The sequence below is a fragment of the Plectropomus leopardus genome, chromosome 20, assembly GCF_008729295.1.
Source record: "Plectropomus leopardus isolate mb chromosome 20, YSFRI_Pleo_2.0, whole genome shotgun sequence".
NCBI classification, from domain to species: Eukaryota; Metazoa; Chordata; class Actinopteri; order Perciformes; family Serranidae; genus Plectropomus; species Plectropomus leopardus.
Window position 1 is genome coordinate 11300420 of NC_056482.1, and position 22146 is coordinate 11322565.

Genomic DNA, 22146 nt, shown 5'->3' on the forward strand with positions numbered 1-22146 from the left:
TGTTTATTGCCTTTTCCCCATATTTTTGTATCAAATCAAGCAACTTTGCTCAGGTTTCAAAGGGTTAACCCTTGACCACAATTATTTTACTAAGGTCACTCAATAATCATTTTTATCTCACAGGAGACACAATTTTGTAGTCCAACCAAAAAAGATAGTACTCTGATGTTGATTTAGGTGACAAATTTATTAAAGTCCTGCCATTTAATCAGGAATCATCATTGCCATCATTACCAGAGGGAATAAATAAGACATAAAACATTTTCCACATAAACAAACATATACATCAAACCCCAGGTGCTACAGTGAGTTCTTCCTTAGGGTTGTTTTTCAGTAGAACAAAACAATCGCGATACATCTGAGAACACACAAATGCATAGAAGTAATTGGACCTCTAGGTACCATGTAAGACAACATCTACATTTTTGCCTATATCCCTGTTGAAGAATGTACAAAGTCCTCATATCTGGGTCCTTATTCATGTCTAGGAAGGGGGTTGTATAAAAATAAAGTCTCCACAATGATAAACCATTATATTTATATATATATAGACATTTGGCAACAACCAGACATTTAAAGACTCTGAACGTTCAACTGAATCCTGCACCTGAACACAGTGTAGAAAACAAAGAGATGAGAACTGAGTGGGGAGTTGGTGAAAATCAATGATCAAGCAAGTGTCATTGTTTTGAAAAAGCTTATCTGAAAACTGATTTATTTTTTTTTATTTTTTATTTTTTTAGATTTCTTGCTTTAGACAAGTTTTACTACCGAAGGTCAATTTTTAGGCCAAGTGCTTTAAATGGAGGACATTTTCTTCCTTCCTTCCATCCAGATCCCAGATATCATATGGACCTGCTAATCAGATATTGGTGAGATCCAAGGACAGCAGTCTAGTCCTTTACCCAATCACTGTCCCGTGTGACTATTTTCCAATTCCTAAAAATCCAACAGAAGACACAGAAAACCAAAAAAAGTCAACTTTCTTGTCAATAACCAATCAAAACTGCCCATGGTCCACTTCATCTAACCAGGAGGCAGGACTGGCAGGAAAGTCTGGGTATCCTCCGCTGCTGCCAGTCGAGAGGTCCGAGCTGGGGCCGTTGGCAGCCCCCATGGAGACCCTAACGGCAGGGTTGATCCCGGGCCCGCTGCCCTGGGTCATGATAGAAAGGCCAGAATCGGGGTAGACCAAGCTGGAGATGAGAGGCTGGTGTCTGGGTAGCGCCTGAAGCGATCCCGGTGACTGAGGAAGGCCGTAGGGGCTGTTGGAGCGGATATCGTGGAACTGGTCTTGAGAGGGGAGGACGCTGTGCTCCAGGGGGAAGGAGCCATGGTTGTTGCCCCCTTGGCGGCCCCCCATGGCTGGAGAGGACTCGCTCAGGCTGCTGTAGATGCCGTTAGTCAGGCCAAGCTCAGACATGGGTGGTTCATCTGTGCAACAAGGACATCATGACAAAGATGATATTTGTTAATCTGTTTGGATTGCATTTACTTTTTCCCATTAACAAAACATAAAGTTCATGTATATTTCTTATAGCATATCTTTCTTTGTCCTGTAAACCTCTGAGGTCACATGCTGGCTAGCCTAGCTTGGTTAGCTTTCCCCTTTTTCAACAATTCTTTTTCTTGAATAAAATCATTATTAACAAACCCAGGGGGAAATGCCAAGTTGGGATAAAAAAAACAGTAAAACAGAAAGAAGGAGCTACTGTGACTGGAGAGAGCTAACATGTTTCCAGCTGGGTAGTGTGCTAGCAGTTAGCTCGCCAGCTACAGTAGTGCATCAGCTAGCGTATACATCCATGAACTAACTCTACAAAAAGTCACTATTGATTCTAACACAAGTGGACACCGGAGACACTTTGACATTCACACCTATGTCTCTCATGTATCTCTAGCTGACCACTTGTGTTCAGATGTCGTTAGTGTGTACATCACTTTTGTTAGGTCAGCGCCCTGCACACAATTATTACATCCACGCTCTTGCTAGCTGCTGGCCAGCATAAATACTCGTCCTGTCAGCAGTTGTGTCGGTAGAGCTGGAGGTATCATATCTCCTTCCATAGGATAAAACAATAGACGGTCATGCAACAATTCGTCCAACTCCACAACAACCACCAGGTTTTTCATCGACGTAGTCCTTGTTGGGCCTCATCGGCACGAATTAATGAATAAAAGAGAGGTGATCAAATGTGTCCCAGACCAAGTGGTTTGAGTGATCAGATAACAATGTGTGTTGGTGGTCATTTACGCTTGTATTTACAGCTGTCCACTTGTGAACAGGTCATCCGTGATACATGTACCAGGTATAAACTGGGCCTCTGTCAGTAAGCTTTTAAAACCACATATTTCAGACAGATACACAGTAATGACAGAATATTTTAAAATCCAGAGCATTTCAAATTTCTGTTGAAGATAATCAACCTTTGCAGTTAATTCTTAATCATCTGGAACAATGATTAATTTGTTTTTGCATTAGGAGTTATAACTCCTGGCAGTGACATCTAAATGAAAAATAATTTTGGCATACTTGACTTTACCTGTAAAGGACACCTCAGCGTCACTATCCATTCCCTCCTCCTGGATACTGTCCTTATCGGATTTGGAACTTCCTCGTGACCTCTTCATGTTGCGGAAGTACTGCCCCCACCTCTGCCGACCGGCGTCTTTCTTCAGCCTTTTCTCTTTAGCTCGCCTGTTCTGAAACCAAACCTGGAGGGTGAAAAGAAGTGATGTTTTATTTAGTGAGGAACTACATACTACTTCTTATTAGAAATACATTTGACTGTTTAAGCACAACAAGAGAAAGTAGACCTGAGTATAAGATAAAAATAAAAACAATAATTGCCTTCATTTGTTCTTTACTTTATAAATTATTCATATATAGGCCTAAACCTTTGACACAGTTGCAGCAAACTAAGCAAAACAGTTTCTAGCACAATTAACATTCTTAAAGATTATAACTATACCAATAACCCACAATATCTTTTAGTCATCATGCCTCTCCTACACAAGTCAAAGTCCTCTGCATCCAAAGTCTTCTGTTCTTTCAGTATTGCACATATTATGTCTTAAAGCATTAAAACAAAATGAATTTTCAAGGACTGTCGGGATGTGGCTTTGCACCTTTGCACCTTTGCAAGAAACAGTGACACTGAGCATTAATCCTGGGACCAGCATTCCCTTCACCTGATTTATCACGCATTTAATTAACTTCACGACAGCTACAAGTACAGGTTAGCATGCCACTGCTTTAAAATATTCAACTTTAAGTTTTCTACATCCACTTTTGATCTGATCTATAAATTTTGGCTTGCTCTTTAGAAAACACAAACACTGCAGAGTCATAAACGTCAAACCTCAGTGCTTGAAATGTGACACAAAATACAAATGGACCATTTCCATTAATTTTTTATCTTATGCACAAAATTAATTTATTTCAGCCACAAGCACAAAAAGCAGTTTTACATTCTCCTTAATGATATTCCTCCCTGAGTGAACCCTTTTCACCTCTTCCCTTTCACTGAATAATGAGGGGCATTTTAGTGGCTTCCGTCTCTACTTTTGTCCTTGCAAATAAAACAATATATATGACCACCACCTAGCAACCAGCGTGAGGCTCCTCAGCAGCAGACAATATGTGAGGGGCCCTCTTAGCATTGTTAACGAGCTTGCACTTAAACCATGCTGACTTTCATGTGGACTTCATTTTACTCCATCTAGCCGTAAATCCCCCCCCAACGCACACACAAAGACCTATCAGTGCGCACTGACTTATTCGTACAGTAGGCTTGTGCCAGTTCAGCCACAATTGTCCCTTGATAATGAAGTCAGGACACTAATGGAATAGCCCTTAATGGATAATAATATACTTTACCTGCACAACTCGCATATCCAGACCCGTCTCTGATGATAGCTGCTCCCGGACGTGGCGGGCAGGTTTGGGAGAGTTATTGTAAGCGTTCTTCAGTGTTTCCAGCTGCTTAGCAGTGATGGTTGTTCGTGGCCTTTTTGCAGTTGAGTCTGCTTCTGTAAAAATGAATGGACAGCACACAACGTAAGCCATTGTCATTGTCAAAATGTCATTTTTTTTAAGGTGCAAGGTCTGAAGTAAAAAAAACAAACCCAAAAAAACAGAGACACTTCACTCCAAAATCAAAAAATTCATATTTTCCTTCCACCTGTAGTGCTAACAATGTGGATTATTTTGGTGTAACTGTTGAAGATATTGGCCTGCCTTCTCTCAGATTTAACAGGTCATGATTTTAGGTTTTGAATTATATTGTGGACTTAGATTTGGGGGCTTTCTGTTTGTGTTTTCCTTATTTCTTGTTGCTCATGTTCTGTTCCCTGTTTTTTTGTATCATTACTCCTCATGCGTCATGTTTTACTTCTTGTCTTTGTGTGTTTCCCTGATTAGTTTCACCTGTCTTGTTTTTTCCTCCCTTGTTCGAGTCTTCCCTGCACACCTGTTCTGTTCTAGTCTCATTTGCTCCACCCTCGTGTTCCTGCCACACTTTCATTTGTTAGCCAAAGTGTTTCCCTCCTGTTCCCTGTTCCCACCTACCTCAGCCGTGTGTTGTTGTCTTGATTAGTTCCCTGTGTATATATACCTTTGTTCCCTGTCAGTTTGTCTGTTATCCCTGCTGTTATCCTCCCTGTGATCATCTGTGTTGTTTTGCTCCTGTCTTCACCTCAGTTCTTCCCCATGATCCTTGTTGGTTTCAGTTTAGTTTTTTTTAGTTTCATTTGTCCTTTGTGTTTTTTGGTTACGTGCTTGTTTTTTTTAGACAATTTCACTGCATCAAAGCTTGCTGTTTGTGTACCTGGCTATTTTTTTCTACATTTGGGTCTTTGTCGTGACCTCACCCATGACACAACAAGCCCAATAAAAAAAAAACAATAAATAAATAAACAAAAAAGAAATTAATTCATTCATTTAAAAAATGGGAGGAGCTTTAAGCATCAAGCTGAGTGCCATTTAATTATGTGGCATTCAAGAGAAGGCAGGCATCTTTACGGCTGGTATCTCCAACACTTGGGAGCTCACACCAAAACAATCGAAATTGAAAAATAGCACAGCGGGTAAAAGGAAAAATATGCATTTTTGATTTGGGGGGTGAACTGTCCCTTTGATTTTACAATAATTAAATGAACAAGAAATAGACATATTAGATAATTAATGGTAAAGTCTAATAATTAGATTTAGCTGCTAGAAAAAAAATCTTTGCTGCCTCCAACACGATGATCAAAACAAATATGTATGGTGGTAAAAACATCACCGCTAGTCCCATAGAGTTCCCAGGACAAATTCTTTACATGCATGCATTTAGAAGAGTAACATGAAAATCTCTGATAAAAACACATATTCCTGGCACCTGATAGCATAAAACACACTTGCATAATATACAACTTGCTAATTTAGCATAAATGGATAAATTCCCGTCTGCCTATAAACCAAAACCTGGCATCTTGTGCATAATTGCATCATGTCTGCACATCTGTTGGCCAGCACAGCAAAATACAAAACCATCATCCAAATGGATGCTGCCCAAGTAATTGCGCCCTCTCATTAGCAAAATAAACGTGTGTGTTTTTAGTGAAAACTTGCGTTAACTCCCTGTGTAAATCAGCACTTGGTGTCTAGGCAGTAAATTCAAACAAACAGATGGGGAGATAAAACTTGACCAGGCCCAGTCTGCCCTATCAGGGACAGAGGCTGCTGGGAAGTTAATGTGGCACTGGCTGATATAATTAGTATTAGTATTAGTATTAGATGAAGATGTTATGGAGGAAAAGTGTTGGAGAAAAATCTGCAATGCTATTAACTCTTTTTCCGTATTACTTTTATAACACATGTTAAAATATATTTAACCACTTTACAAATCAACAATTTCAAGACAATACGCATGTTTCAGCTGCAACCACAGGTCTGTGTTTAGGTATGTTTTTAATAATATGGCTTAATCTAACTTGATTATCAACAACTTGGTAAAATATGTGTGAAAAATTCCATACAATTCGACTTTCTATGGAATTTGATAAAAAAAAATATGCCACACTCTGAAAAATTATTAAAGAAATTAACACAGGAACATACACATTTATTTTTTTTTACTTTCTTTCTCCATTATTTTATGCAGTTTTATGTGTCCAAATTAATTAAAATTAATACATTTATAAATCATTAATAATAATGCACAATTTGTTTTTTAAGGCATACATAAAAATGATCTCTTCATGCTCAGACTTTCTGCTAACCATCTATACACACCATTCAAAGCAGAAATTTGCTGCAAATGTAGAATTTTAAGAAAATACTAAATAATTCATGCTTTTGTCATTTAACTGGGTTCAATTTCTCCATCATTTAAATATTCAAATGATTTTATCTGTTATAACATAAGTACACATGGCATCAGATTGATTTTCTGTATTCTCTCTCTCTCTCTCTCTCTCTCTCTCTGTGTGTGTGTGTGTGTGTGTGTGCACTTAGCAAGGCACACGATAATAAGAGTTATCGAAACCTATTACAAAGTGCACATGAAGCCTCTAGGCCTCCTCTTTACGCAGTTTGCTATCGATTGGGTTGTGGGCAAAGAGGCAATTAGCACAGGTGGGTCAGAGTTTATGAGTGACCTCATTGTCACGTCACAACTCAAAGCAGTTAAAAACCAAAACAACAGACAAACGCATCATCTAACATGCAGAGTAAGAGGGTCAGCGAATGACGCGATTTTCAGGTCAATAATAGAAATGCTGAGACAGGCACTGTGCAGCTCACCTCTTTGTTTGGCGGTCTCGTAGTCGGCCTTACACACCAGCCTGCTGTCCTCCATCAGGTAGTACTCGTCACCTGTAGCCAGCTGCCTCTTGCACACGATGCAGGCGAAACAGTGCAGGTGGTAGACAAAGTCCTGCGCTCTCCTCACCACCTGTGTGGGCGGGATCCCCTGCTGACACGCTGCGCATTTGGTCCCGAATCTCCTTTTGGGAAATAAGATGGTTTCCATCAATGCATAATAACTTTATACACATAATAATAATCTGAGCAACAGATATATTTTAATTAAATAAGTTAACAAAGAAAAAATATATTTGAAACGATATATTTTTTGAAAATTACTCACTTGAAGAAATCCTCTTTGCAGTAGACGCTGTCGCCCCTGCTGAAGCACTTCTCCGACAGTTGCGCCTGGCAGTCGCTGCATTTCAGGCATTTGCTGTGCCAGTGGCGATCCAGCACTTTGAGGATAAAGCGGTCCACAATGTGTTGATTACAGCCTGCGCACACTGGGATTTCTGCAGGAGACACGATGGAATCACCACGACATTTTAGTCAATTCAGTGTATATGTAATGTATAAGATGGCGTGAGGGACACATGCAGGGGTGATAACTAAAGCTGCTCATTGTGCGTAATAAGAGCGCACGCACTGGTAATTATGTGAGTGTGCATAAATTCAATTATGCAACACTCTCAAAAAGGAGACGTCACATTTTATGGCTGAAATGAAGATCAGCAGCGTGAATATAGCTCGAGATAGTGATTAACGGTCCGTTTTTTTTTTGTTGTTTTTTTTTTTTTGCACTTTTGTATTTTAAATAGGCCTAGTTGACTATTTAGTTGTATGTTTTTTATAAAGATTTTTTTTTTATAAAATTGTCTATAAAATAAAGCAACATCATATCACTCTTTTGTTTCACATATCCCAGAATCACTGTATCACCCAAATGCAGTTATAATACCAGATAAATATAATTGCATTGTACAGTATAAACAAAAAAAACAATTAAAAACAAAATAAACAAATTAAAAATAATAGAGGCGTACCTCCCTAGCACGAGAGCGTTCCGTAAATGTCTTTTATCAGCAACTTTTCACATATTGCACATAACGTCAGTCGCCTTAAATTACTCCCCACGTGTGTTTTTGCAGGGACGTGCAACATTTTAGGAGGAGGCTTCAAATAAACCCAATCGTTTTCGGCCTTTTCCAGCACTGTTTGTTATTTTTGTCTTTTTTTTTGCATTTTAAAATTTAAATAATAACTTGAGAATTCTTAAAATTAAACATTTCAATAATTAGCAATGTTTAGAACAATAATTGCAATTTATTTTAAAATGTGCAAAAAATAAATAAAAATTAACATGAGGTTAGTCATTTCCTGCTCTCTTGGTTTCATGTAATGAAGAAAAAACCCACAAACAAACACAAAAACCTTAGGCCACTGTCCAAAACCAAGTCACCTGAAATATAAAGATCTTAAATAAACTGATTGTTTTAGTTTTATATTTTGCATTTGGGAGGCATGTTATTGTCTATGTCCTTGGAAGAGAGGGTTTCATGTGTTTGAAATCAGACTCCAGAGGAGCTTTCTCCATACTTGTCTTGAAACCATTAGTGCATTTAAGCTTATCTTACTGATGAATACATATAATAAAAAAGACACATTTCAAATTTTTAGTGATTAATGTTAAGGATAATTCTATAGGCAAAGCATTAAAAAATAGATGATGCTAGAAATAAATGTCACTATCAAGGCAAACTATAATAATTAACTGACAACCAAACTTATATTTTTAATCATTCGTGATTTAAATTGACAGTCACATATTTATTCTGCCAATACTGAAAAAAACAATCCAAATAAAGTTTGCAACATTTTTGAAAGAAGAAAAAAGAGACAGGTATTTGAAACCCCTCGATGAGATGTAAACTATAGCATCATCTTGGGAATTAGAAGCTCGTTAATCGAATAGTGACCGGCTGGTTAGGATTTTGTCACGTGCAATCATCTTTAACAAGCAGCAGCCACTTTTACGCAAGGTCAGTTTCAGACAGTCAGGCCTACTGTACACAAAAGCCCATTTGTGTTATTTTAAACAACGTTCTCTCAAAGCCACAACGACGGCTTAAGAGAGCAGCTTTCTAAAAAAAAACATAAAAAAGGAAATATAAGGACAACCAAAATGCCAAGCAATACTTCAGGCCTTTTTATTAATTAAAAGAGGTGCATCCACTTCATATTCCATCCGTGCAAGGAATCGCATTCCTATTGTTCTGTTCTGGACAATTCGTGAAACATTAATGAGCCATTTCTTCTGGCATCACCAGCGAAGCCCTGCACAAGTGTGGTGGTGGGAGCCACGTCAAGAACAGGTGTATCCAGGTCATCATTAATTCAATGCGCTCTGTAAAACTAGAAAGCTGCGGCCTATGGCTTCGCGGTACAAACCTAATAAGGTGTCGGAGCGCCTTACTCGATTTGTGGGAGTTAGTATATTAAAAATGTGTAAATCTCTTGCGTAAATTTATAATATCTCACTTTCACACGGAGCAGGTGAGGTCCTTTGTATCACTCCAATACCCTCATCATAACTGCTCAAAACCTGTGCCTGTGTGTTTGTAAATGCAGCGTGGACACACATGTTTATAGTTTAATAACAAAAAAAAATTCAGAAAAACTATTATATATTTTTCGCATTACCATGTGGTCGAAACTGTATTTTTGCTCTTTATAACAAAGGTTGATTTCAGACTCACAATATGTTAAACTAATTTTCAAATTAAAAGAATGCGAAAGCCGAGCTAAACCTGTTTTACACGCCAAAACAGAGCACTAAATATAAAATATAATATATCGAAATGTACCGGCCATTCAGATAAATTAGAAGTCAAAAACCTGATGCGTAAAAGATCGGAAGCAACGAAAATGACACGTGTCAACTGTCTCGCCAGCTGTAAAACTGTAATACAGAACAATTTCCTAAAATTAAAACGACTGCACAGCTGCATCATCCATCATCCATATAAAGATTCCCAACAGGCTGCGGTCACAGCCGTCACTTAAAGGCCCGTTTAAAGACTCCAGAGTTCAATCTGTGTGCTTACACACACGTGCAATAAACAGTGTAACAGACGAATGAATTGATTAAATTTTGGCCTCCGGTTACCTTTCCGTAGCTCCTCACTGTGCGACAGCAAAGCAAGCAGCATCTCCGCGTTATTTGGTGCCTCTTTTGGAGAGTTGCGCTCACCATGTCCATCCATCGCTCATGATTTACGCTTACGTTCATGCAAATCTCCTTTTTTTGTGATCCAGACACACTCATACAGCAGCCAGGTGTTGTGGATCAGGAGCCCTAATGCGAACGCGAGCATGCGGTGGAGGTTGCTTTTCTGCTTCACTGTGTTGAAGCCTGTGCAGGATTACGCTGCGCCGTTTCCTGGGCGACGGGGAGATAGATTAACATCACCTACGGAGTACCTTACCCGGAAGAGGAATAAACAGGAGGCGAGGGGAAAAGCCAATAGGGTTTCAGTGTTCAGTGGTAACGTTACTCAGAGACGCGTTACAACGTAGCCCACCACTCTCCAAATTACATGAAAAAGATGCAGAAAAGTATTTATTTTCTTTACACGCTCTATAAATGTGATGACCAAACGGACATTTAATTAGACAAAATTCAGCTTTCGTCCAATTCAGAAATGTCCTTTTCTCTAAAATCCTTTCACATCTCTCTAAGTGGACTATTCCCACCCTGACTATGAACGACATAATGACATTTTTCTTTGTTTTTTGGCTGACCTGTTTACATATAAAGGGAAAGAAAAAAATGGTCAAGCTACAATTTTGTAAGAGGCATACAAATGCCACTTTTGAAAAAAAAACCAAAAGTATATAGAAAATTTTCCACAACTTATTCTGATTACAATTTAAAATTGCTTCATTGATTTAGTGCAGAATATTCTCTTGACTGTTTAGCGCGAGAAGCCCAGTAAAGCATGCGCGTAGACACAGCGTTATTACTTAAAATGTTCATGATCTCCGCGTGGACGTTAGACTGATGAGCACTCGAGAACAACAAAACGAACAAGATGTACAATATAGAAAACTAAATCCAGGAAACTAGACACCATTATGTTGTTGATGTATCATGTAAATCGACCAGCGTGGTTCCTCATCATGATTCGCCAAGGCAACCCATTTTTAATTCAGATTCCAGTACTGCCATGCATAAAGGAAATATTTGGCCCTGAGGGAACACTAAATGTTTACACCCTTGTCTTTTTATTTATTCCATTTTTTTAAATAAATGGGTAAACAAATTAATTGATTAATTGAAATCATAGTGGCCCAGCAATTATTTTTGTCAAATACTCGCTCTATCTGCACAAATGCAAGTATTTTCACGCTTTTACAAGGATTCTAAATAAATAAATGAATACAAATATCACTTTTTGTCGTTATTATTATCATCATTATCATTATTATCAACACGTGCGTTTTAATTGAATTTAATGTATTTGCTTTGACTCTGATCAGATGTTAAAAAACTGATTTTGCATTTCTTACACACACTCTCATCGTGTGTGCTGAGTGCTTAAAGACAAGTGTTTATTTAGGGGAGAGATTGGCTGTTCAATAACATGTTGATCGGGCCAACACCCCAATGAATTTTATTGACACTGATCTTTGGCACAAAAGAGCGCCTGGGGAAATCACGGGTAGTGCCACAGCCGCGCGGGCCGCTGATGAATCCAAAATCAATGTCCTATTTGCCTGCATTTTAGCAGTATATGAAAGACGTTTGGGAGAAAGGTGCGGGGTTCATGGATGCCCCTTTTACTTTTCAGCTTTGTAATAATTTTTATGTCGTATTGATCGCTGACTTTTGAAGGGGGTGAGGCCCACTGTAATGTGACAACAAAGCGATAAAATGACCATCAGGGTAATGGTCGGTCAGTTAGAGAAAGTCGGATGGATGGTTATTTAAATTCATGTATATTTTTTGTTTATTATTAATTTATTTATGTATTTATTGCGTCAATTTGTAAATCCGAATAATTCAACATTCAAACATTCAATTTTGTGACCTGATTCAAAATTTAGTTAGTTTAGTTTACGAGTTTTGTTCTCCATAATTTCCACACACGACATTTATTTCCAAATAAATTTCGATGTAGTTTTGTTTTGCCTTAGACATGATAAAGCCCTGGAATGACACAAAGCTCAGTACAAAAGCAAATGTTTCCATCTTTAAATGCCACGGAATTTTTGCACAAGCCACTAATAATTTATAGCTATTTTTGGGAAACTCTAAATCCGACCACGACTCCATCAGCACCATAGGCTACCTCAGGTGTCCCACCTGTCGGGGCAGCAATGTGACACCTGTTGAGCACTCCGTGTCGCTGGGCCGCGGGTGGGAGCAGCTCCGCGCCTGCTGGCTGTCTGCAGTCTGTTGAGGCTGCTGACGCCAAAGTGCGTCCGGTGGTCTCTCTCCCAACCAGCTCCGCTCCCTGCACCCTGCACCCTGCGCTCCCGTTACAACCGCAGGCGGCGGTGTGAAATGACAGCACGCGCATAACATCTGTTGGTGTGATTCTCCAACAATGAAGGCTCATTACAGATTCATAACGTCTCCCACACGCAGCGCTGAAGAAGCGACTCTAAACAGCCTGTATATATCAACATGGGTTGGTGAATGATAGAAGATTTTATGCAACAACAGTTTGCATCTTTTTTTTAGTGCTTACAGTGTGTCCTATTTGGGCGCAGTTAACCCACAAATGATCAAACATAATATTTGAAAGTTGCTTTTCACAATGAAATAGAAACAGTTAAGGTCCATTTCACGCTTGTCAGATCTCAATCAGCAACAAAAGAGTCAGTCCTGCTGTGCTGATTTGCTGTAATGTCCTCTATTTCATGCCTAATTGTTACCCATTAACAAACCACAGGATATCAATTAAATTCGCGTGCAAACAAACAGACAAAAAAAGCACAATGCATATGCACAGTAAAATTATTTAGACTCTTACCTTGGCCTGAACTGTACCGGGGGAAATTCCCGGTGTTTTGACAGCTTGACCCCGGGTGTTCAAGCAACATTTTGAAGATGTTCCAACGGGAGAAAACAGCACCAAAACGCTCGTGATGAAAGCCTAACAAGGTTATCGCAGATGTATTCAAACACTTTCCTGGAGTTTTATCCTCTCAAGAGTGACTTGAGCTCTGTTCGATGGCAGCTCGGTTTCTGCAAAATGTTAAAAAGGACGCCCGTCGACCTTTCTCCTTCCGTCAGCCGCCGAGGACGGAAACTTTGAATATTCATCAAGTTGCTCTTTGATTCCGCGTTGATAAGCTCGAGATGAGGTGGAGACGAGGGGCGGGCGGCAGTGGAAGAGTGTCTGACCATTAGCGGCGTCAGCTGACCTGACTGACTGTGAGCCCGGCAGCCTGCGACTTTACTCAAGTAGCAGAGGAAGCGGCGGTCAGCGCTGCCTCTGTCCAGGGTGCTGAAAGGGGAGTTTCTCTAAACAGGCTGGGGGCGTGTGTGTGCTGCTCCTGTATCCCCCCGCGCGCTCTCTCACAAACACACACACACACACACACACACACACACACTCCCCTCTCTCCTTATCTATGTTGTGGTGCACGTGTCTGTCTTTCAAGGCGCACAATGGGGCAATTGGGCAGTCGCTCGGGACATTGTTGTCACGCGTTTCCATCGCTGCGTCTCTCTTTTGTTTGGTTAAAAATAGACCGCATCGCATTAATGGTACAAGTGGACAGAGCGCACATACCGTTATGTTAGCTTATGCTGTGTTACGGTTAGAAACATCTGAGATTAGTTTGCAATGATTTATAAATATAAATAAAACACTTCTGATTGAGAATCATCACATCGATGTAGTCCAGAATATTAATGCTTAATAATGATGTAAGGAAAACATTTTTGTTTGACTATTAAAGCGCACAAAAGTTTGTACTTTTAACCCTCTAAATCCTTTAGTGACTTCACTTTTCTTGTGCTGCTTTCAAAAGCCTTCCACGCATCTTTAAACCTCTGAACTCAAAAACATGGGGAAAAGGCAATGAGCAAGTTGATATTAAGTATCTCACGAAGTGAAAGAAATTAGTGAATTATTATTAGAAAATACTTTTAAAAAAAAAAAAAAGCTAGGAAAAATGGCAAGGGAAAAAAGAAATAAACCTAGGGAAGTCCTTTTTTTCAGGTCATCTCTTAAACAAACTTTTTTCCTCTTCTTTTTTTTTTTCTAATTTTCAGGTAATTTGCTTATACTTTTTACTATTTCTGGGTCGTTTCTTTTTTCGTTGCTCATTACCTTCTCTCAACGTTTGTGAAAGAAATCAAGCTTATTTTCTCAGGTTTTAAAAGGGTTAGTTCTACAAGAAAAAAAAGTGCCTAATTTATGTTTTCCTGCAAGATTTTAATCCACGCGCGTGCGCAGAGTTGGCCGGCTATTTGGCACGGTGCCACGTCTCATGCCTTTGACGCGGTGCAAATTACCACTACAACGCACAAACCTACGCTGACGTAGTGCTACAGCTTTGATTCAATTTTACTCGCCCAGCACGCTAGCTCACAAGTGTTGAAAGCCAATTAGAACTATGCTGTTCATTAGTCCACTCGGGGCAATTAGCCTCCCAAATTTGGAAAAAAATCTGCCATCTTTTTTCCTTTTTCTTTTCTCATTATAACCTACTTCACTGACATGACACCCTCTCTTTATCCAAGAATTCCAAGCGTTCACGTGATGTGGAGATTTTAAAAACATTATCTAGTGGATGTTTGTTTTCATGGATGAGGAGCACATTTTCTTGTGTTTTCATGAGCTGTAATCTCTGGTCAACAAGTCAGCATGGATCTTTATGCAGATTAAGGGAGAACTGTTTGTAAATCTGGAAGGAGCTGTACACAGTAACCTAAAACCAATGCTGCATCAAAGGAGCTTAGACCTCAAACACAACAACAGGACTGCTTTGCTTTTCCTTTCATCCACTGTGAAAGGAGAATCTCTGCTATTCCACTGTTACACTGCATGCACATTTCAAAGATTTCAAATTAGGATCTTAAATAATACTTTTACTAACAAAGGTGAGCGCATAATTTATAACATGAATAGTTTTTCTCTATTTATGATTTTGATCAACAGACTTGCTGGTATTTGAACGATAAACTGAGCAAAAACCAGCATCAGAATGTGAAATTCTTTGAAAGACTATGCTGTTCTTTCACTTTTCAAAGTGAACACAAACATTTTGTTTGCTGATATCCTCGGTTCCCTCCCATGAATATCATGATGAGCATGCCAAGGCTTTTATCCTGTTTTGCCTATCCTCTGTGAAATCTTGAGCATCATCACAGAAAATTGGTAAAGTGTGAAGCCCACCTGGGTCCCACTCAAGAAAGCAGCTGCAATCAGCCATTAAGGGTCCTCCACTAAGACTCCAACCTTCTGCACCTATTAGAACTTGATTTCCGACCTTGAATATGAGCAGGTTCAACAGGCTCACAAGGGCTCTGTGTGTCAGACAAGCCTCCGTCCTTAAGGCTTGCTTCAAAAGAGGTGGAGGGTGCATTGCCCAGGAACCCTCTGTTTTCCTTCAAGTGAGGGCACTAGAGAGAGAATGCAATACTTTCATGAATACAAATACATTCAGATCTGTCATGTTTCATGTATAATAGAAAATTTAGTGAAAGGGTTTCAGTTGGAGCAAAAAGTTGCAGGATCAAACAAAAACAAAGCATTAGAGTGAACTTTTTCACTACACAGTCAATTCCAAGCTATAGTTAAAGGAAAAGACTTGCTTTAACTCAGAGTCCTGCTTATACTTAAGACCATATATAAATGAAGCACTTATTTTGGTCGGTAACATTTCTAGGTGTAGATTTTGAGGGTGGATGCAGGGTACACATCCCAGTTTATTATTTAGAACATGTGCATTTGTCTACCCCAGTAAAAACATGAAAAGGAGCACTTTAAATTGACAAAGTTCAAGACATTTACACCATAAATTGATGGAGAACATGCACAAATTGGTGCATCAAAATGAACCAAAATGCAGGAATTATGTGTTTGATGCTCAGAATTTACTGGCAGAGGACTCTCCAAACCCCCATTTCAATAAATCTCTCCCAACTATTTAATGAACCTTTTTCTAAAAAAAACAAAAACAAAATATGAAATATGTTCAGCCAGATTCTTTTGACAGCCATGGATGATGTACTTTAAAAATGTTGTTCCATGGGGTTGTTTTGACTGTGATTTGTAAAATAATTAAAAATCGACAGCTTTCAAACACCATTTTCTTTTTTGCTAAATCAGCAAAACATGAACCATGAGCTATTTTTTTTTTAAAATACAAAAACAGGGGTAGAAAAATAAATGTTTTTGAGAGAAAGCTCCCATAGTCTGCTGATTATCTATCAGTGGAGAGTTCTCAGATTTGATCAGGATTCTTTTGAAATTTGTAGTCGGACTGACTGAATGCACTAACTTTTTTGCATTTGCATTCACATATTTTAGCAGATGGTCTTGATTTGTCATTGTACTTACTTGCATATGTCCACAAGTACCTCTGTGTGCTGTTCTATGCTGAACTGTGTACATACTGTATATATGCATACATGTTGTCTATGTGTCTAACCGCTTTTGCACAGCTGATTTGGGTGACAGAGTGTTACTGCGGGGGGTCTCTGCGCACCCATGCCACCCCTCTGACACCAGGCTGCCATTGTGCTCCTGTCATGATCAATTATGTCCCCCAAAGGCTGGCCTTGTTCGGAAGGGAGGGGACCAATCACACGCCTCATTACCCAGGCTTGGTTACTCCTAAGCAGAGTAGTCCCAGGACACCTCAGCCTGTTGCTGTCTGGAGAGAAAGAGAAAAAGAGCAAAGTGTGTGCGAGACAAAATGGCAGGGGAACACCAAAATCGTTGTGCATATGCAAAAGAAAAGAAGAACATCTGATGTTATTTAGATGCTGTGTATTCATGACTGCTTCAGTTGCTGCTAGAGAGATAAGCAACAAAGGTATTAGAGCTGGAAAACTTCAAGAGGACCAGAATCTCTGCAGGAATAAGTTGATGACCCAAACAATATTTCTAGATTTTGAAAACCAAACCACCGGCTGTAGATACTGTAGATAAAGGCTCACCCTCTGCGTCCCCTGAGCAACCAACCTCTAGTTTTCAACCATAGCAAGCAGCTCTCATTGTTTTGAAAATGGCTCCATCTGGCAAGGTTTCACTGACCAGGCTGGCCGTGGCTCGCTCCCCCAGCAGCTGGCTAAACTGCCCAACCGCTTTTCCGCTTGGCCTTCGGAGTAACCGACACTCTCTGGTGGCTTTACCCCTGCAACACACTCACACACACAATAACACTCGAGGTTAACTGTCCCCCGGCCTGCCAGTCCTGGGGTCAGCTGGCTTGAGTCGAGGAAAGGGAGGGAGGGGTGGAGTGGGTGACACCATTTAGCTCTTTGTTATCCACCCAAGAGAACTGAAAAGATGGTTCAAAGGTGTTTCATGTGTACTGTAAGCACTGGTGGACAGTAACAAAGTACATTTACTTAAGTAGCTACTGTACTTAATCACATATCTATATTTGTTAAAAAAAATTGTTTTGGTATATGACATATTACAAAGGTTCTGATATTATTTAAGTTTTCACAACAGTTTCTGTATATTTTAGATAGGATACAGTAGGGGACCATGCTAAGGTTATGTTTGTATATTTTTTAAATTAATCTTATTATTTCCGTGTTGGAACATATATTTGTGACAGGTATGGTGCTGTAAGGTAGTTTAATGTGCATGACAAAAGAGGATATGATGACACTGTGCTTAAAGACCAAAAGAAGTCTGCATAGCTGTGGATCAGCATAAGTTTTGACTGTGTAGTAACATTTAATGCTGTTTTATATTGTGTGATACTGATTTGTCAGATGAGAAGCAAGACATCAAGTGGGCAGTGGACCAGACATGATGTGATTTTGGAAGGACTTTGCCTGCCGAATTTTTTGTCCTGCAAACTAAACCTCGTTTAAGATTTTCCTGCCTTGTATGAGTACTTTGGTTTCACAAGACGGAGCTGGAAAATCAGTCAAAACCGACACACCATGAAGACATAGTGGCCTAGGAACTATGGTATGTTGAAAGATTTACTAGAATTTGAATTATATACATGTCACTGCTGACTGGGTACACCTCTGACACACCCAACAAATGGGAGAGAACATACCTCCACACCGTCTCACACTGTTTTGAGGAAACATGTTATTCAACCTGGAAACTGCAGCACAATGGTGCATGCTGTTTTGAGATTGAACATGCCCAGGTAGGGAGGAGAGATCAACATTAGGCAGCTGTATTTGGTTATGTGGTGTTAGAAATGGCTAAGGCAGCAGATGGAGATGAAGATTAACCACCAGATCACCCATGGCTGTAAGTCTATATTCGAAGTTTTTGAGATAAAGAATGATTCATATTGTTTTCATTTTTTGCTCTGTTGACTGAGCACAAACTTCAACAAATGTATTGTGACAGCATACAATGGTGCATTGAGATTTTTGAATGCTTATGTTTTTTTTGGTTTTTTTTTGTTTTTTTTTTGTACTCCCGTATTTTAAATCAACTTGTATTAGGGTCATTTTTGACCCGGAGCATCTACACTTTGACACAAATAAGAGAGTTGAGTACTTTGTTCACCAATGACTGTAACACATTTAATATGGCTTTTGGGAATTTAAAGAAAAGGACAAAATGGACAAATATTCTAAGCTGTGATTCTCTATGATTCATCACACTTCTTATCATTATGGGCTTAACTCAACAGCTGGCCCTTAAGAGTCAAATCCAGGTTCCTTTATTTCTCCATGAGGGTCTACTCCAGGCTAAAAAGGGCTACCACCTCTGCCCAGCATCAGCCCCTTTGAATATTGATATGCTAATGATGAACAACACAGGGAACAAAGCCTGACTGCTACCACTGGAGACCGATACAATAGCCCCTCAGTCAGGCCTTGACACTTTTACCACCCAACATGTGTCCCCGGTTTCATGCTCACACAATAAAGGCCAACAACTGTCCATCCATTTATATGGGGGGATGCTGTTACTCAGTACTGACGCACTGTCTGGGGACCCGACTGGTTACGTTGTCTTTTACCCATCTTTGTCCATGGTGGGAAGTATCAGCGTTTTGGAGAAGTGATAAGCCACCCGAGAGGCAAGCATAATGCTCAGGAGGTCAGAGTTCAAACCTTTCAGGCAGAGCTGAGGCTTGACCTAACTTGTCATTACAGATGTTGGCCTCCTGTGCGGTCTGTGTGGTTTGCAGGTGGTATATTTTGTTCGAAATACTTAGTAGAGAAAATAAAGATTCCTAAAGAGCTTACCACTGATTCGAGCTTTAAATCTACAGATTGGTTTAAAGTAAGTTATGGAGACCTAATCAGCTTTGGAAGGCTTGACAGGATATTTTTTTTTTTTTTTTTATCATACACAGTGACATGTTTTGATTAAAAAGAGGCGTCCATGTGGCCAAGGATGCTGGCCATGACCAAGTGGTAGATGATTTAGTATTATTAGATATATAAAAACTGCTGCGACATTCTAAATCATCTCCATGCAAGTTTTTTTCTTATAGTTTTTTGCTGTTGTCAAGGATAGCTAACTCGATGCTCAGCTAACACAAATTATTTCCAAATACGTGTGTAGCTGTCACAAGTGTAACTAGTAACATTGACCATGACCCCTACGCCAGCACGGACAAAACCAGGGCTCTGGAATTCAAACACATATATGGATGGAATAAAGCCATTACTGATGTTATGTTTTACAACATTAAAAATGCAAATTTGTCATTGTGGTCAAGACAATCATCAGCAAGTATTGCCCTATGGGATAATGGAGACAACTTTAAAACAAGTTAACAGGGTTAACTAACTTTTAGTGCAGTGTAAAATCATTGGTAGATTTTATGTAAGGCAATATATTATTTTAACAAAGCAGTTTCATAAAACATATTTACTAGTTATCCTGTGTCTCTTATAAGGCCACTGAGCTCATGTTATAGTATTTGTATTTTAGGCCAGTTGCCAGAGACAAAGACACAATTTAAAGTAATTCCAAAAATTTCCTGATAAAATAACACTACTGCCTTGTCACTTACTTTATGGTAGCATTTCATTATGTTGTTTTGTAGATACCTGTACATATTGTTGATATCCATAAGGTCTGGAAAAAAAAACTTCAAGCATGAAAAAAAAAAACTTGATCATTTGAATGAGACACCATGGCTCAATTTACTGTCATGTTTGGATTTTAATGGGGCGATGTGTGTCAGTGAGTGCTTATAATTAAACTCTAATTGAAATCTCTGTCCCGCCCCTCTCTCTCTCTCATGAAGTCTCCCAGACAGAGAGTGAGGAAGACCCCCAGTCTGGACCAAAGCAACGACATGAGCAGATGAATTATTATTCCCTTTCTATAGCATGAAATAACCCCTAACAAGACACAACAAACTATGTTTTATTTAATGTTATATTTTTCCTCCTTTTTACCTTTCAATCCTTCTCTTACCTCCAACACCACTCCTACCCCAGATTTCTTTTCCCACCTCTTACGTTGTATCCCCCTTTCTGAGTCTCCACTGTCCCTCACTGATGTATCCCTTTCTTTTGCCATCAGTAGGTGAAAAGTCGAGAGAGGGTCACTGATTAGTGACTGTACAAGGCAACAGTCACCACAAATGATGGATGTAATCATTCTGCTGGAAAATGAATGTATTTAATATGAGTAATTTATTTGCTGATTAATCATTCTTCATGTCAGAGTACACCAGACAACCAGCCTGCCATTAGTATCACAGGGTCAGCTGTTTAAAAGCTAGCATTTATCATGGTGTCACTATTAGATGTCATTATTGCTGAGCTGGTTGGGATTCGGTAAATTAGGGAACTCTTTATTAGGAACACAGAACAAATCACACTTCCTGACATGCCAACATTTTTTTTCTTTTATGTTGAAATTTTCAGAAACAATGCAATATTGCTATTATTGTGAACATGTTTTTTCATGAGTCTTTCACAATTTTAGAATGTTATCAGCCCATTATATGGCCTTTATTAGTGGATGTCAGTCTCATAAAACACATGATTTTACGGGGACCTGTTATACATTCTAACAGGTTCATAATGCCATTATGAGCCCATTAAATGGCTGGTATATTTTTATTAATTTAAAGTGCCAAAACACCGTAGTAGTTGCTTTACAAAAAGACTGTGGTTTGGGTTGAAATAAGTATGTTTGTTATGCTACGTAACATAATATAACCCAAGTTTGCTAAATCCATGTTGAGCTTTGGTTTCACACAGGACACCAGCAGTGGTCTCCTTAGTAAAAGTCCTGTATTTGTTTGTTTCTCTTTATAATACATCTCATGTCTTCCTCTTTTGCTTCTGATGACAACTGATGACAACCATGTAATGGATGTATTCAATGAGTTCTCTAAACCTACTACTAGGTGTCGCAGGCGTAAGATGTAAGAGGCTAATAACCACAGAGCCTGTTTACATCTGGTATTAAGATGCATCTTAATACCCCCCCCCCACACACACAGTGACTGGTCTAAATGTTAACGTCATAACATTACTTAAAACAGTTATTATTGGGTTTAAGACAGAGTAGAGTTGTTTTAGTGTTGGTATGAGTTTGCTGTTAAACAGCTGCTGCTATGTTAACTCATTCTTAATGGGCCGAAACTGAAGTGAGTGTCCATTGGGAGGATAGCAGGTCCATGAACAATCCTTCAGTGCTGCATTGGCAGCAACGTAAAGTGGGGAGTCAGATATGCAAGGAATTGGCCGAGTAGGTAGTCCTTTAATGTGGCCCAGGACACATTAGCATACATACTGCTCAGAGTATGTGGCCATATGCGGCCCAGACCACCTCCAAATGTGGTCTGTGTGATTGGATCTCAAGATACATTGAGGACACATTTGGTGTATTCACACCTGTGCTTAGAGCTGCCAACTCTTGATCCGATAACCCAGGATGCATTAACACCAGGTTTTAAATAGGACCACTGAAAATGGTCATTCAGTCATGTGATAACATTGTGGGTGATTTTTAAAAAGTTGATCAGTTGCAACATGATTTTTTCCTCAATCAATGGCAATGAGCTCTGAATTGTCTAACAGGTTTATGGCTAAAAATGGTTGTTTATTCACCAGGAGGTGGTGGTGGGCACGTGTTTATTTTTGCCTTTCTTTTCCACTGAAGCAGGGGGTGGGGGGGGGGGTGTCTAAACATTACGGATAAGAG

At 39.4% G+C, this 22146-nt stretch overlaps 1 protein-coding gene across 1 annotated transcript; it reads right to left on the minus strand.

The window, feature by feature from the left end:
* Positions 1 to 200: 200 nt before the first annotated feature.
* Positions 201 to 13026, minus strand: lhx3 (LIM homeobox 3). Its single transcript, XM_042509519.1, has 6 exons — positions 12826 to 13026; positions 7134 to 7305; positions 6788 to 6990; positions 3881 to 4032; positions 2544 to 2715; positions 201 to 1434 (listed from the first exon to the last, which is right to left on the minus strand). The coding sequence occupies exons 1-6, from the start codon at positions 12899 to 12901 to the stop codon at positions 1001 to 1003; spliced, it is 1209 nt and encodes a 402-aa protein (XP_042365453.1). The 5' UTR covers positions 12902 to 13026; the 3' UTR covers positions 201 to 1000.
* Positions 13027 to 22146: the final 9120 nt, after the last annotated feature.